Source organism: Acomys minous, assembly GCF_964271855.1.
Source record: "Acomys minous genome assembly, chromosome: 7".
In the NCBI taxonomy this organism is placed as follows: domain Eukaryota; kingdom Metazoa; phylum Chordata; class Mammalia; order Rodentia; family Muridae; genus Acomys; species Acomys minous.
Window position 1 is genome coordinate 74802686 of NC_140488.1, and position 12938 is coordinate 74815623.

At 44.3% G+C, this 12938-nt stretch overlaps 1 protein-coding gene across 3 annotated transcripts; it reads left to right on the plus strand.

The window, feature by feature from the left end:
- The first annotated feature begins 1281 nt into the window (after nucleotides 1–1281).
- On the plus strand, nucleotides 1282–12614 carry SNX12 (sorting nexin 12). Of its 3 annotated transcripts, none has more exons than XM_084791048.1 (5): nucleotides 1282–1573; nucleotides 8899–8994; nucleotides 10083–10207; nucleotides 10750–10840; nucleotides 12249–12614. In XM_084791048.1, the coding sequence occupies exons 1-5, from the start codon at nucleotides 1421–1423 to the stop codon at nucleotides 12270–12272; spliced, it is 489 nt and encodes a 162-aa protein (XP_084647174.1). In that variant the 5' UTR covers nucleotides 1282–1420; the 3' UTR covers nucleotides 12273–12614. The 3 variants fall into 3 exon arrangements, with proteins under 3 accessions (XP_084647174.1, XP_084647175.1, XP_084647173.1); XM_084791047.1 differs by having other exon boundaries at nucleotides 1291–1585; XM_084791049.1 differs by having other exon boundaries at nucleotides 1285–1573; nucleotides 10750–12614.
- The last annotated feature ends 324 nt before the right edge of the window (nucleotides 12615–12938 follow it).

Sequence of the window (12938 nt, forward strand, 5' to 3'; positions counted from 1 at the left end):
CATGTGGGGGCAGGGACTCAAAGCTGGGTCCTCTGCAAGACAGCCAGTGCTCTTAACCATCGAGCCATCTCTCCAGCCCTACAGGTCCCATGTTAAGAAGCAGACAGGTGATCATTTTAGGCCATCTTTCCTTTTCCTATCACCTAATCTCTCCTTAAGAAAACCAAACCAAACCAAACAAACACCCATATCACTTATGACTGGATTCTTTCCAAAACGAGCACAAGGACTTACAATTTGACAATTACTTGATTGAACTTAATATAACTGATATCTACAGACTACTTCTGTGCCAAGCACTGTGCTAAGTGCTAAAAGACCTAGAGTTATGAGAGTTACTGCTGTCAATGAGGGTTTTAAAAAAAAAAAAACCACAGGGTTTCTTTGTGTAGGTTTGGCTGTCTTGGAGTCTCTTTGTAGACCAGGCTGGCCTCGAACTCACGGAGATCCGCCTCCCTCTGTCTCCCCGAGTGCCGGGATTACAGGCATGTGCTATCGCATCTGGCTGTATATGTGTTTTTTAATATATGTTGTCATGTAGACACATATCTTCATCATAAATTACAAAGAAGCTCAGAGCATAGCCAAGTACGGGGTTCAGCAGAATATAGGCAGAAGTTGTAAAAATAGACGTCCGGAAATTTGTTAAGAAACGAGTCCATCTGGAATTGGTTGTTATGTAGCAACATGTGGAGAAGAAGATACACCCACTATACTTGAAAATCGAGAATATGAAATCATTATTGCTTATCCAATTCGTGTTTGCTGCTTCCCCGACATCATAATGTATTGCTTGCTGAATGTTGAGGTGTGTGTGTGTGTGTGTGTGTGTGTGTGTGTGTGTGTGTGTGTGTGTGTGTCTTGAACTGAAACTGTCAGAGGCACAAGCTACGGGGGGGGGGGCTGCATTCCACGCTTTTGGTACTATTGTTGAAGCCTCACCTTCCAGAAACCATTCTTTTATTTTCATGGAAAATCTGGACTTATTCAGGACCTGGGGTTTCAGCCTATCACCTTAGGATAATAGCTTGCGGGGCAGTGCCCACTGCTTGATTGATGGACGGAATGAGACAATTTCTTGGGTTGAGAAACACAGATTGGCACTGCCAGCGTGTGGCGCTTCTCAAAGTATTGGACAGTGAGTATTGGAGATGCAGGTTCCGGGGCAGCTACGGGTACCACCCGGAAGTCTGAATGACGCTTTCGCCGTCCAGTACCAATTCTTGTCAGCAAGGCAACTATTCAGGGTGGAGGGCCCGGGACTCGGGCATTGTGAACGTCAGCGCATGCGTAAGCGCGTGCGCGTCGTCGTGTCTGTGGGTTGGCTGGTTATTTTGCAAGCGGGAGGGGCCGTGCGCGCTCTTGCCTCAGGCCTCTGTCCCCCACCCCCTTCGCCGGTACCGGTCTCTTCTTCGGAAAGATGTCGGACACGGCAGTGGCTGACACTCGGCGCCTTAACTCGAAGCCTCAGGACCTGACTGACGCTTACGGGCCACCAAGTAACTTCCTGGAGATAGACATCTTCAATCCACAGACGGTGGGCGTGGGCCGCGCGCGCTTCACCACCTATGAGGTTCGCATGCGGGTGAGTCACGGGGTGAGGGAGACAGCTGAAGGAGGACGAAGTGAGAGGGGAGGGAGTAGGGGGCCGACTAACAGCAGGGGAGCTTGGAGGGGTCATGTGAGGGTTGTGGCTTGAAAGGTTTAGAAAGAAGGCGGCAGACTCAGTTGTGGCCTGAGGGTGCAGAAAACTCCAGAGGGGACTTAGGGCGGGGGGGAGGTGGGGGGTGGAGGAAAACAAGAACTCACGAGGTAGAAGTGAAGCATGGCTGGACAGGGTGTGGAAGATGGACAAAGATTAGGGAGGAATTCAAGTAGACTGGACTCATGATTGACAGAAGGATGAAAGGGGAGGGTGGAAGAAGGCTGGGGGATGGAAAGCCACGGCGAGGTATCGCTGGGTCCCATAACTAAACTAGGTTATGGGAAGTCATTCTGAAGGTGGGGGGGGCGGGCGCGGGAGGGCTCAGCTTCTTCCCAATGGGATCTCTCTGGGATGATAGAGTTAGGCAAAACCTCTAGTTAAAGGAAAGACTACAGGAATGGGAGACGGTGGGCTTGTGGGAACACAAGTAGAAAAGCAATTTTGAGACTGAATGCTTTGCTGACTTGTGGACGCTTGACATCTCAAGAAAGAAATGTTTTATGCTTAAGTTTCTTAGGTACCACAATGCCTTGTCTCACGTGAAACCTGGCCCTGCACCGGGATTGGTGGATTGTCAGTTGCTGCTCCCATCCTCCACTGATCCTTTAGATTTGAAGTATCCAGAATGTTTACTTCAGTTTTTATTGGCTCTCACTAGTTTTTTGTTTTGTTTTGTTTTGTTTTGTTTTTTTTTGGAAAAGGCCATTTGCCTTTTCTGTCCCTGATCTGCAGTTTAGTACAAGCCATTTCAGACCTGCTCCAGGAACGGCTTCTTCCAGTTTGCATCCCAGGGGACTTTATTCTCTTAGTCCACAGTGCTTAGTCCATAGTGCAAGGATGGAATGTGCACATGGTTCACAGGGTTGTCCTTTTTTTTTTTTTGCCTACTTGAAATGGTACAGATTAAGAAATTTAAAGTTTTCCTTGTATTTTCTTCTCAGTCTAGTGATCCAAGATATTTGTGAACAGCATCCCTTTTGGCTTTTTGTTTTATTTTGTTTTTCAAGACAGGGTTTCTCTGTGTAATAGCCCTGGCTGTTTTAGCCTCTCTGTGCAGACCAGGCTGGCCTCGAACTCACAGAGACCCACCTGCCTCTGCCTTCCCGACTGCTAGAATTAAAGGTGTGCACCACCACGCCCATCTTCCAGCATCCCCTTTGAATAGCATTGAAGATCTAAGAGTCATGCAGTGCTCGCATTTTTTTTTAAAAAGATGAATTGAATGAGAAAGTTCTACCTGTGCTTGACAATCTTTTTGGAGAAATGACACTTTGTAAACCGTGATGTGGGAGAAAGCCATAGCAGCATCAGGCACACTTGTTTTATGGAGACTAGATTATTTGAAATCTCTTTGGCAAAGGATGGAATTTACATTCTTCAAACTGTGATAAAAGAGAAGTGTAAATGGAGGAGGGCTTAATTACTCAGGGGAACACCTTGTTCAGTATAAAGGCTGCTTTTAGGATTCTAGACATTTTGTTTAGATGCATAAGAGCCTTAGGGATTAGTAAAGAAAGAGTTCTCTAAGTATTCTGATAACAGAGGTGATCCATCTAGTCCCTACTGTGGGCTAGGCACCAAACTAGGTTTTACTTTTTCTTTTTAAAAATTGTTTTGTTTGTTTATTTGTTTGTTTGCTTGTTTGTTCATTGAGGCAGGGTTTCTCTGTGTAAGAACCTTGGCTGTCCTGGACTCGCTCTGTAGACCAGGCTGGCCTCACACTCACAGAGATCCACCTGCCTCTGCCTCCCGAATACTGGGATTAAAGGCCTGTGCCACCACACCCAGTTTCAATTGGTTTTTTGATACCGGGCTTCTCTGTAGAGCCCTGGCTATCCTGGAACTTGCTCTGTAGAACAGGCTGGCCTTGAACTCAGAGATCCACCAGCCTCTGCCTCTCAATTTCTAGGATTAAGGACATATGACACTGTGTTCAGCTAGGTTTTAGTTTCTGTATACTTAAAAAAAAAAAAGGAATGAGAGCAGGGCAGTAGTGGCACATGCCTTTAATCCCAGCATTCAGGAGGCAGAGGCAGGCGGATCGCTGTGAGTTTGAGGCCAGCCTGGGCTACAAAGTGACTCCAGGACAGCCAAGGCTACACAGAGAAACCGTGTCTTGAAAACACACACACACACACACACACACACACACACACACACACACACACACACAAATAAAAATAAAAATAAAAAAAAGGAGTGAGGAAAGCATACAGTTTCCCAAGTACGTGTAATGATATCAGATGGGGCTGGGATTTGAAACCAAGTCTCTGACTCCAAAGTCCATGTTCTTTCTACTGCTTTGTTAAGGCTTAGTTGCAAAACTTAGTATGCAAAATGTACACTGAGCTTTTTTGCTGTTGTTGGTTTGGTTTTTTTCCGAGACAGGGTTTCCCTGTGTAGCCCTAGCTATCCTGGACTCAATATGTAGAGCAGGCTGGCCTCTGCCTCCCGAGTGCTGGGATCAAAGGCGTGCGCCACCACGCCCGGCTACACTAGCTTTTTCATCAGTCCCTTTTCTAGTTATACAATGTTGACATAGTTGATGGTGGTTCTTGATTCTATGGGTTTGAATTGATCTGAGACTTTACTGTTTTATTGAATTCTATAGTTTTTAGAAAAATAATAAAATCATTTGTATTTTTTTCTTGTTCTGTGGCTTTAATTCAGGCCTCATGCATGCTGTGCACCCACTCTTCCATTGATCTACACTTTCAGCTCCATTGAATAAATATTGATGAAGCTATTCTCTTTAATTTTATTCAGGAATGGATCCTGCCTGCTCGAGGAGTCTGGAGAGGTGCTGTGGTGGCCTTATATCATATATGGATAGTTCAGTGTAGACTTGAATTTTGTGTTTTTTCTCTCCTTTCACTTTATTTTGTGCTGTGCAGAGCCCGAGGACCCTCAATATCCTGTATTATACAATTCTGCCTTCCTCATATGATTTTTAGTTTGGAGCTCAGATGCTCTGCTCAGCACTTAGCCATCTACATAAAAGGCTAGGTGTGGAGATGGAAGGAAATATTTTCACTGTCCTTTGGGAATAAGGAAAGAGTAGTTTTTATTTACTATTATTATTATTTTTTGAGACAGGGTTTCTCTGTATAGCCTTGGCTGTCCTGGACTCGCTTTGTAGACCAAGCTGGCCTTGAACTCACAGAGATCCACCTGCCTTTGCCTTCCTGAGTGCTGGGATTAAAGGTGTGCGCCATTGTGCTCAGCTAGTTTTTATTTTTATTTTTCTAAACAGTCAGACATAATATGCCTATAAAATGACAGTAGTTAGTCTTTCTGTTTGGTCCTCTGTTGGCTTCTGTGAAAGCACACTAGTTGTGTTTCTACTGTTTGGGGGGGAACACTAGTGAAAAATCTAGAATCACGTGATCCTAAATGTCTTCTTTTTCTTGGGGAATTCTGATAACTTTTCTATAATGGATTAGTTTTAAACAGTTAATGAATGCACATAGTACACAATTCAGGAAGTCTACTGTAAAAACAGTGTCCAAATGTCACTACTAGAGGCTTTCTTTCCAGAATGTTTCCAGTTTATTTTTTAAATTAAAAACTTGATTAAAAAAGATTTATTTATCATAAGTGTATGAGTGTTTTGCTCATACATAAGTCATTGTATCATGTGTATCCTGGAACAGGAGTTACAGATAGTGGTGAGCCACCGCATGGGTACTGGAAATTCAGCCCAGGTCCTCTGTAAGAATAAGTGCTCTTAAACATTGAGCCATCTCAGGCTGGGTGTGGTGCTGCATGCCTTTAATCCCAGCACTCAGGAGGCAGAGGTAGGCGGATTGCTGTGAGTTCGAGGCCAGCCTGGTCTACAAAGTAAGTCCAGGACAGCCGAGAAACCCTGTCTCGAAAAACCAAAAAACAAACAAAACCCAAAAACTAGCACCACCACCACCCCTACCACCACCACCACCAAAAAACAAAAACAAACAAACAAACCACACACACACACACACACACACACACACACACACACACACACACACACACACATACTGAGCCACCTCTCCAGCACCTTTAAAAATTTTAAATATATTTGTATTTATTTTGTGTTCAGGGTAAGGTTTGCAGCACATGTCAGAGGACAGCTTGCAAGATTTGGTTCTCCTACAATGTGGGTCCTAGGGATGAAACTCAGATTGTCCAACTTGGATGCAGGCAGCATTTCCTGCCCAGTCATCTGACCAGTCTCCCATTTCTTCTTTTTTCTTTTTTCCTTTTCTAAGTTTCAAGTATCCTAGGTTGGCCTAAAACTCACTGTGTAGCTGAAGATGATTTTGAATTACTGATCCTCTTATTTCTACTTCTCCAGTGCTGGCATTACATGTCTTTGCCATCATGTTGGGTTACTTGCTTATCCCTTAAAAAATATTTTTGTTCTTTGAGAATTCCATAGTATTTTGACCATATTTACTCCTGCCCAATCCCACCCCCTCGCTAATTCCTTCCTGATCCATTTCCATCTTCCTGTGTCTCCAATTTTGAGTTTTCTTTAAAAAACAAAACAAAATACAGTCAGATTTGTGTTGCTCATATACTTGTAGGTATGAGACCATCCACTGAGTATTGTAGACCCATGTGGGGGAGCACACCCTAAAGAAAGCTTGATTCTTCCCCCTCTCATTCTGTTTATTCTTTTAAAGAATTGTTTAGATGACAAAATGTTATTTATATCAGACTCTTTTTCAACCTATTGATATTTCTTGGATCTTGACATTTTTTGGGTAAAGTTGGAGCTAATGTCAGTTGGCCTGTTATTTGCTGGGGGAGGCAACTTCAAGACTTGGGGTCTATAAAAGTTGATGTAGTAAGGACCATGTGAGGCTTTACCAGAACTCCAAGATACTCTTTTCTTGCCAAGAGGCAATTGTGTAGGGAAGAAAGAGATTTTTTTATTAAACACCCAGAAGATTAATAAATGTATTTGACCATTTTCACTTAGACTTTGTAGACAGGAATGAAGATTTGGGCTTTTTATTTGTTGCAAGTTCCTCTTACCACTAGAGCCTGAAGCTTCTCCTCAATGATTAAGATGTAGGTATGAGTGCTCTACAGAAAGCTGAAATACATAATGTTTGTTTATTCTGAATTTTTTTTAGGTAAGGGGGGTAACTAGATATATAGGGTTTTTATTCAGTAATTGAGTATTGGTAACTTAATTTTTGGAGAAGTAAAAGTTGTCATGGTGTTTTTTTTTTTAAAGACAGTGTCTCACTTTATTGTTCTGGTTAGTCTCGAACTCACCATGTAGTGGCTTTGCCTCAAACTCACAGAGATCTGCCTGCCTCTGCCTCCCATGTGATAGAATAAAAGGGATACAGTCAGATCATAATTTAAGATCTTAATTTAGTCCTGTAGACAACAAGCAAGATGCATAAAACTGTGGAGGTGGAAGGATCAGAAGCTCAAGGTCATCCTCTGCTGTATAACAAAACCCTCAGAAATGGGCGTGTGGGTGTATTTCGGTTGATATATACTCGCCTAGCATGTATAAAGCCCTGGGTTGGAGTCCCAACGCTTCATGAACTGGGTGTGGTGGTATACTCCTGTAATTTCATAAGGAGGCAGGAAGACTAAAGTTCAGGGTTATCTTCAGACACATAGGGAGTTTGAAGCCAGCTTAGTATAGAAACAAGGTCTCAAGAAAAGTGTAGATGTCAGAAGGGATCAGAGGAGAGGTAGACCATAATATATCCAGCTGGTGTTATCAGGAAAGATTTTCTAAATGAAGTTAGGATTGAGCTAGGACTTGTAGAATAGAAAGCACTGGAATAGGAAGTCAGAGGTAAACATGTCTTGGAGGTCTAGAGAATGATCTGAAATAGCCATACTTTTGATTTGGGATGAATAAATTTCAATATATGGCAAGTCTGGGCGGTGGTGGCTCATCTCTTTAATGCCAGCACTCGGGAGGCAGAGGCAGGTGGATCACTGTGAGTTCGAGGCCAGCCTGGTCTACAGAGCAAGTCCAGGACAGCCAAGGCTACACAGAGAGACCCTGTTCGAACCCTCCCCCCCCAAACATATGGCAAGTCAGAGTAAAAGAATAAATAGCAAGGGATAGACATAGCAAAACATTATCAAGTCAGGCACTCAGTAGCCAGCAGAAATGGACTGGGGAAGTGTCTTTAAGGCAGCTAGTTGGAGGTCCTCATGCAGAGTGTCCAGACAGAGCAGAATGTCCCCTCCCTGGGGCTTCCAAATTAAGAAACAAATAGCAGCAGAAAGGTAACATTATCAAGTTAGGCATTCATAATGTCCAGCAGACCAACTAGGGGAGTTAGGCAGTCAGCTGGAGTTCCTGATGGAGCTTTCTTTCCATGGCTGAGCTTCCCACGACTGAACTTGAGCTTTTTCCCCACTGCGAGTGTTATATCAGAGGATAAACATCTGTTGGAAATTATTTACTTTCTAATTCTCAAAGACTTTTTACTGTTGGGGTGTTTTGTTGTTCTTTTCCTTCTATATCACGGAGATAGGAAGGGGAAGCACATCTCCTGACGGGGGCCTTGGAGGACACTGAGACAAGCATGAGTGGGTCAGACTCAAATAACACACGATTTACCGGTATAATGTATACTATAACACAACTGTGAGTCTTCTCTATAAGAGAAATGATAAATTTTAAGTACCAAGGGATATTATTTGTATGTTTTGGGGTAGAACCAAGAGCCTTGAGCATGCTAGGCAAGTGCTCTACCACTGAGTCCCCCTTTAGCCCCAGCAAGGGACTTGTGATCACCAATTGTGATGTGATTGGCTATGGTAAGGGTTACTATTCACCTGGTAGTGCTTTGGAAGAGTTTTAGGTATATGATCCGTAGGAGCAATTTTTCTTTTCTCTGATGCTGGGAGTCAAACCCAGGTGCTCATACAGAATAGGTAAGTGCCAGTGGGGGTTTTCTTCATCCAGACTTTTCCAGTGGTTCTGACAGGTGATCCCCACAGGTTGAATAGAATTTACTGGCTGTTTCATTTTGGTTGGTTTTTACTTTCGAAGTAGGGTCTCACCATGTAGGCCCAGCTGATCTGGATTCCCTGCGTGGAATTCTCTGTGTGGCCTAGGTTGGCCTCAACTAACGGTTGATCCTCCTGATTCAGCCTCCCGAGTGTTAAAAGTACGTGCCACAACACCTGGATTATCTTCATTCATTCTTCCTTCCCTGTAGACAAACCTACCTATCTTCAAGCTGAAAGAATCATGTGTACGGCGACGCTACAGTGACTTTGAGTGGCTGAAAAATGAGCTGGAGCGAGATAGTAAGGTACAGCTCGTACCCTAATTAGCACCCTTGGAGGAGGAGGTTTGTATAGGCTCAGAGGGTATAAGATCACAGTCTGTAAAGGCTTGAAGTGGGTAGGAAGGGTGAACACCTTCTCATGGACTCAATTCCAATATATTGGCTCTGGGGGATACTCTTTGAAACTTGAAAGGGTTAAGTTTAGGATAGTATTATTTTTAAAAGTGTGTGTGTGTGTGTGTGTGAGAGAGAGAGAGAGAGAGAGAGAGAGAGAGAGAGAGAGAGAGAGAGAGAGAGAGAGAGAGAGAGAGAGAGAGATACACGGTATAAGAGCAAATGCAGGCCAAAGGAGCAGGTTGTGTGCCCTGCTCTATCGCTCTGCCTCACACCTTTTAGATAAGATTTTTCACTGAATTTGGAAGTAGGCCAGCAGTCTCCAGTGATTTTCTTGTCTCTGCGTTTCACCTTACCCTCCCCCTGCCCTCCCCCCTTCACCCCTCCCTCCCCCCCCTGGATTTTTTTGTTTGGGTCCATATTCAGGTCCTTGTGCTTTTGCAGCCAGTGCTCTTACCGAATAAGCCGTCTCCTCAGCCCCATGAACAATATTTTCAACGATTATTTTGTTTTATTGTTTGGTAAAGCTAGTAAACTCCTGTAAGTGCAAAAATGTGTCAAGAAAAGCTTACCTAACTGCTTGGATGATGCAGAATTATTAAGGAAAGTGAAGAATGGTTAAAGTGTATTTCTTTTCTTTTGAGATGGTAAATCTGTCCCTTCCACAGAAATCAAGTTGGATCCATATGAGCTGTCCATACTGTTCTAAGATCTTAGCTGGACCTGGGGCATGGTGGATCCCAGGCCTAAAAGAACTAAGATATACCATTTACTTGGCAGGTGAAGGCAGGAGGATCAGAAATTCAATGTTATCCTTGGCTGTCTAGACAGTTTGAGACCACCCTGCATCCATGAGAGGGAAGGAGGGAGGGAGAGGGGGAAGGAAGGAATGAGGGAGGAAGGAAGGGAGGGAAGAAAGGAGAGTGAGAACATGTCTTACCATCTCATTTGCCTTCTTCCTTCTTGCCCTCTCCACCTGGGCTGCTATTTGGCTGCAGATTGTAGTACCACCACTGCCTGGGAAAGCCTTGAAGCGGCAGCTCCCTTTCCGTGGAGATGAAGGGATCTTTGAGGAATCTTTCATTGAAGAAAGGAGGCAAGGCCTTGAACAGTTTATTAACAAGTAAGCCAAATTCTTGGCTCCTCTGCTTATTGCTTTTGCCACTGTGAAAATTTTCTTTTACCTCCTCCCATCTCCGTTTTTGTCCACCCTCTCCTCTGTTCTACACTTTGCTCTTTTCCTTTTTGCTGGGGATTGGTTCCGGGGCCTTGCGGATGCTAAGCAAGCACTCTACCTCTAAGCTATTCTCCCAGCCCATCGTGATCTTTATATATTTTTGTCTGTTTTGCCCTTTTGTAATAGGTAATATGATGTAGTAGGAAAACTGGAGAGTAAGACTCCATTCCTGTGAATAAATTTGGATCCTGTATGCTAAGGCCTGAATGTGTAATGCATGTTAACCCTTTTAACTAGGGATTTCCCTACCTTGTCCTGTTCATTTCCCTTCCTTGCTATTCCTGGTTAGGTCCCACCCCGACTGCTGTCCTCTAGAGGCTCAAACCTCAGGCCTAACCATGTCCTTTCTCCCCTCTTCACATTCCTATTCCCCTGCCAATTCTCTCAGATCCCAGATACTACTGACAACCATTTTGGTCTCTTTATAGAATTGCTGGGCACCCACTGGCTCAGAATGAACGCTGTCTACACATGTTCCTGCAGGAGGAAGCAATTGATAGGAACTACGTCCCTGGGAAGGTGCGCCAGTAGGAGTCCCTCTCACCACTTGCCCTCTACTTTTCCTGCTGAAATGACATTGATTTTTACACTAAGCCTCTCTCTCTCTCTTTGATCTCAAGTTGGCTGCCCATCCCCTGGCCTGATAGACTGTCTTGCATTGTGCCCCTTGGTACCAGACTACACCTTGTGGGCACTCTGTTAGTATCTCTTCTCTGAAGAGAGGTGGGAAACCACAGGCAGATGCTCTTTGCTTGGGGTTGGGGTGGGGGAGGGATTGGCCTGGAAGGCAATTTCTTGGGCATTTTACCCATGCCAGAAGGCTAACCTGGGGGGGGGGTTTGTGCTGGTGAGGCACTGGGATGTATTACTGATGCTGCAAGTCTAGGGGCTTTTTCTTACTAGGTTTAATCAGGAACACCGAATGGGGAGAATCCCTGCTTTTCCTACCTGCATGAAAATTTTTCTTTTTGGGGAAGATAATAGAGACCCAAAACTTCTTGTGTTTTCTAGGCCTGCTCCCAGTTTTCTCAGCTTTCTCCCCTTCCTTGTTGCTTTTCGTGGCAGTAATCCTAGATTTGAATCAGTATGATATGTGGAGCAGGGTGTATGGGTTTTCTGGGCCCATCATCATGGTTACTGTAAAGTCAAGAAAGCCATAGGGTAGTAGGGTGCTCCTATTGCCTAGCCCCTATCCCTTTTTGGCTCCCTACTCTGGCTGACTATATTTTGCTCACTAGCTAATGAGTCAGTACGGGCCAGCAGTTCTCCCTCCTCAAGCCCTTGTTACTTTATGGGTTAGCTTTTTGGGTTTTGAGGGATAAGAGCAACTTAACACTGCCAGGTGACTTCCTGAATGGCTGGAGGGGGTCATGCTTTAGGTTCCTCTTGGTGGTAAGGAAGAGCAACATCATTTCCTCCTTCCATTCCTCCTTCTCCCATTTCATTCAGTGCTGCCCCAAGGGCAGAAACACACACACACACACACACACACACACACACACACACACACACACACACACACACACACACACACACACACACACACACACACACACACACACACCACAGTTTCTGACTTCTCCTAAGCACTTTGAGCTGTTGAATGGGGTTAAGGGGCAAGCAAGAGTTGTCTGCTGCCTTCCCTAGCTTGGTCACAGGGTTATTGAACTGCCTGCACTTGTTCCCCATGGAATTCCAGTGTTGTCCCCAGAAATTGAGATAGGGCCAGCAGCTAGGTGTAGATTTCCCAAATCTTGAGGCTGGCAACTGTCATAGGCTATTATTGTTTGGGAGGTGGTGGATTGTTTGCTGGGCCCTGCTGTCTGTCCAGGTAGTGGGAGGAGAGCAAGTTAACTATGGTGCCCGGTGAAAGTTGGGACTCTTAGCGTAGACTCCCATCATGGAAGGATTTCTGTTTTCTCTGTAGGTCCTTGGGGAAAAGGATTGCTGATTCTGGTGTGACCCTGGTCAGAGAGATCAGGATTAGATTTTGACATGGGACTTGGAGCCCATCTCAGTGTTGAAGATCCTTGAGATAGATTAACTCTCTAGCTGCCGAGCCCCTCTCCCACCTCACCAGTGTCGGTGTCCTTGCTGCCTTTTGATTTGTATCCTCTGTTACAGATTTTTTTTAAAAGATTTCTTCTTTCATTGTGCACAAGTGCTGAGACTCTGAGGCCCCATTTCTGCTGTGTATATATCCTAACTCGGGGCTTTTATTCAGCAAATTGTTCATTCTTCTGTCAGACAATGTCATATTCAACTCTGTTCATATTAAACCACTGTGAAGCAAGCCTCCGTTTTCCTCCTTAAGTTGTAAATTTATTATTTCCTAGTGTTGAGCACATGCTGGGTATTTTGTAGAAGTCATACAACATGGCCATTGTCCTGGGGTGATGAGTAAGCTTTGTGCTTATACTACATTACAGAAAGCAGAATCCAGACTGCTTGTAGTAGTTTACCTATGGTTTCTCGTAATTTGCACCTGACTTTATCACATAGATGATGCTTCTCCTTCCAGGAAGTAGCCATATAATATCTGTGGTTTAGGTCAGATTTATCAAATTTGATTTTTACATTTGTGGAGTTTTGATAATTTGAGTTCAATGTATTTATA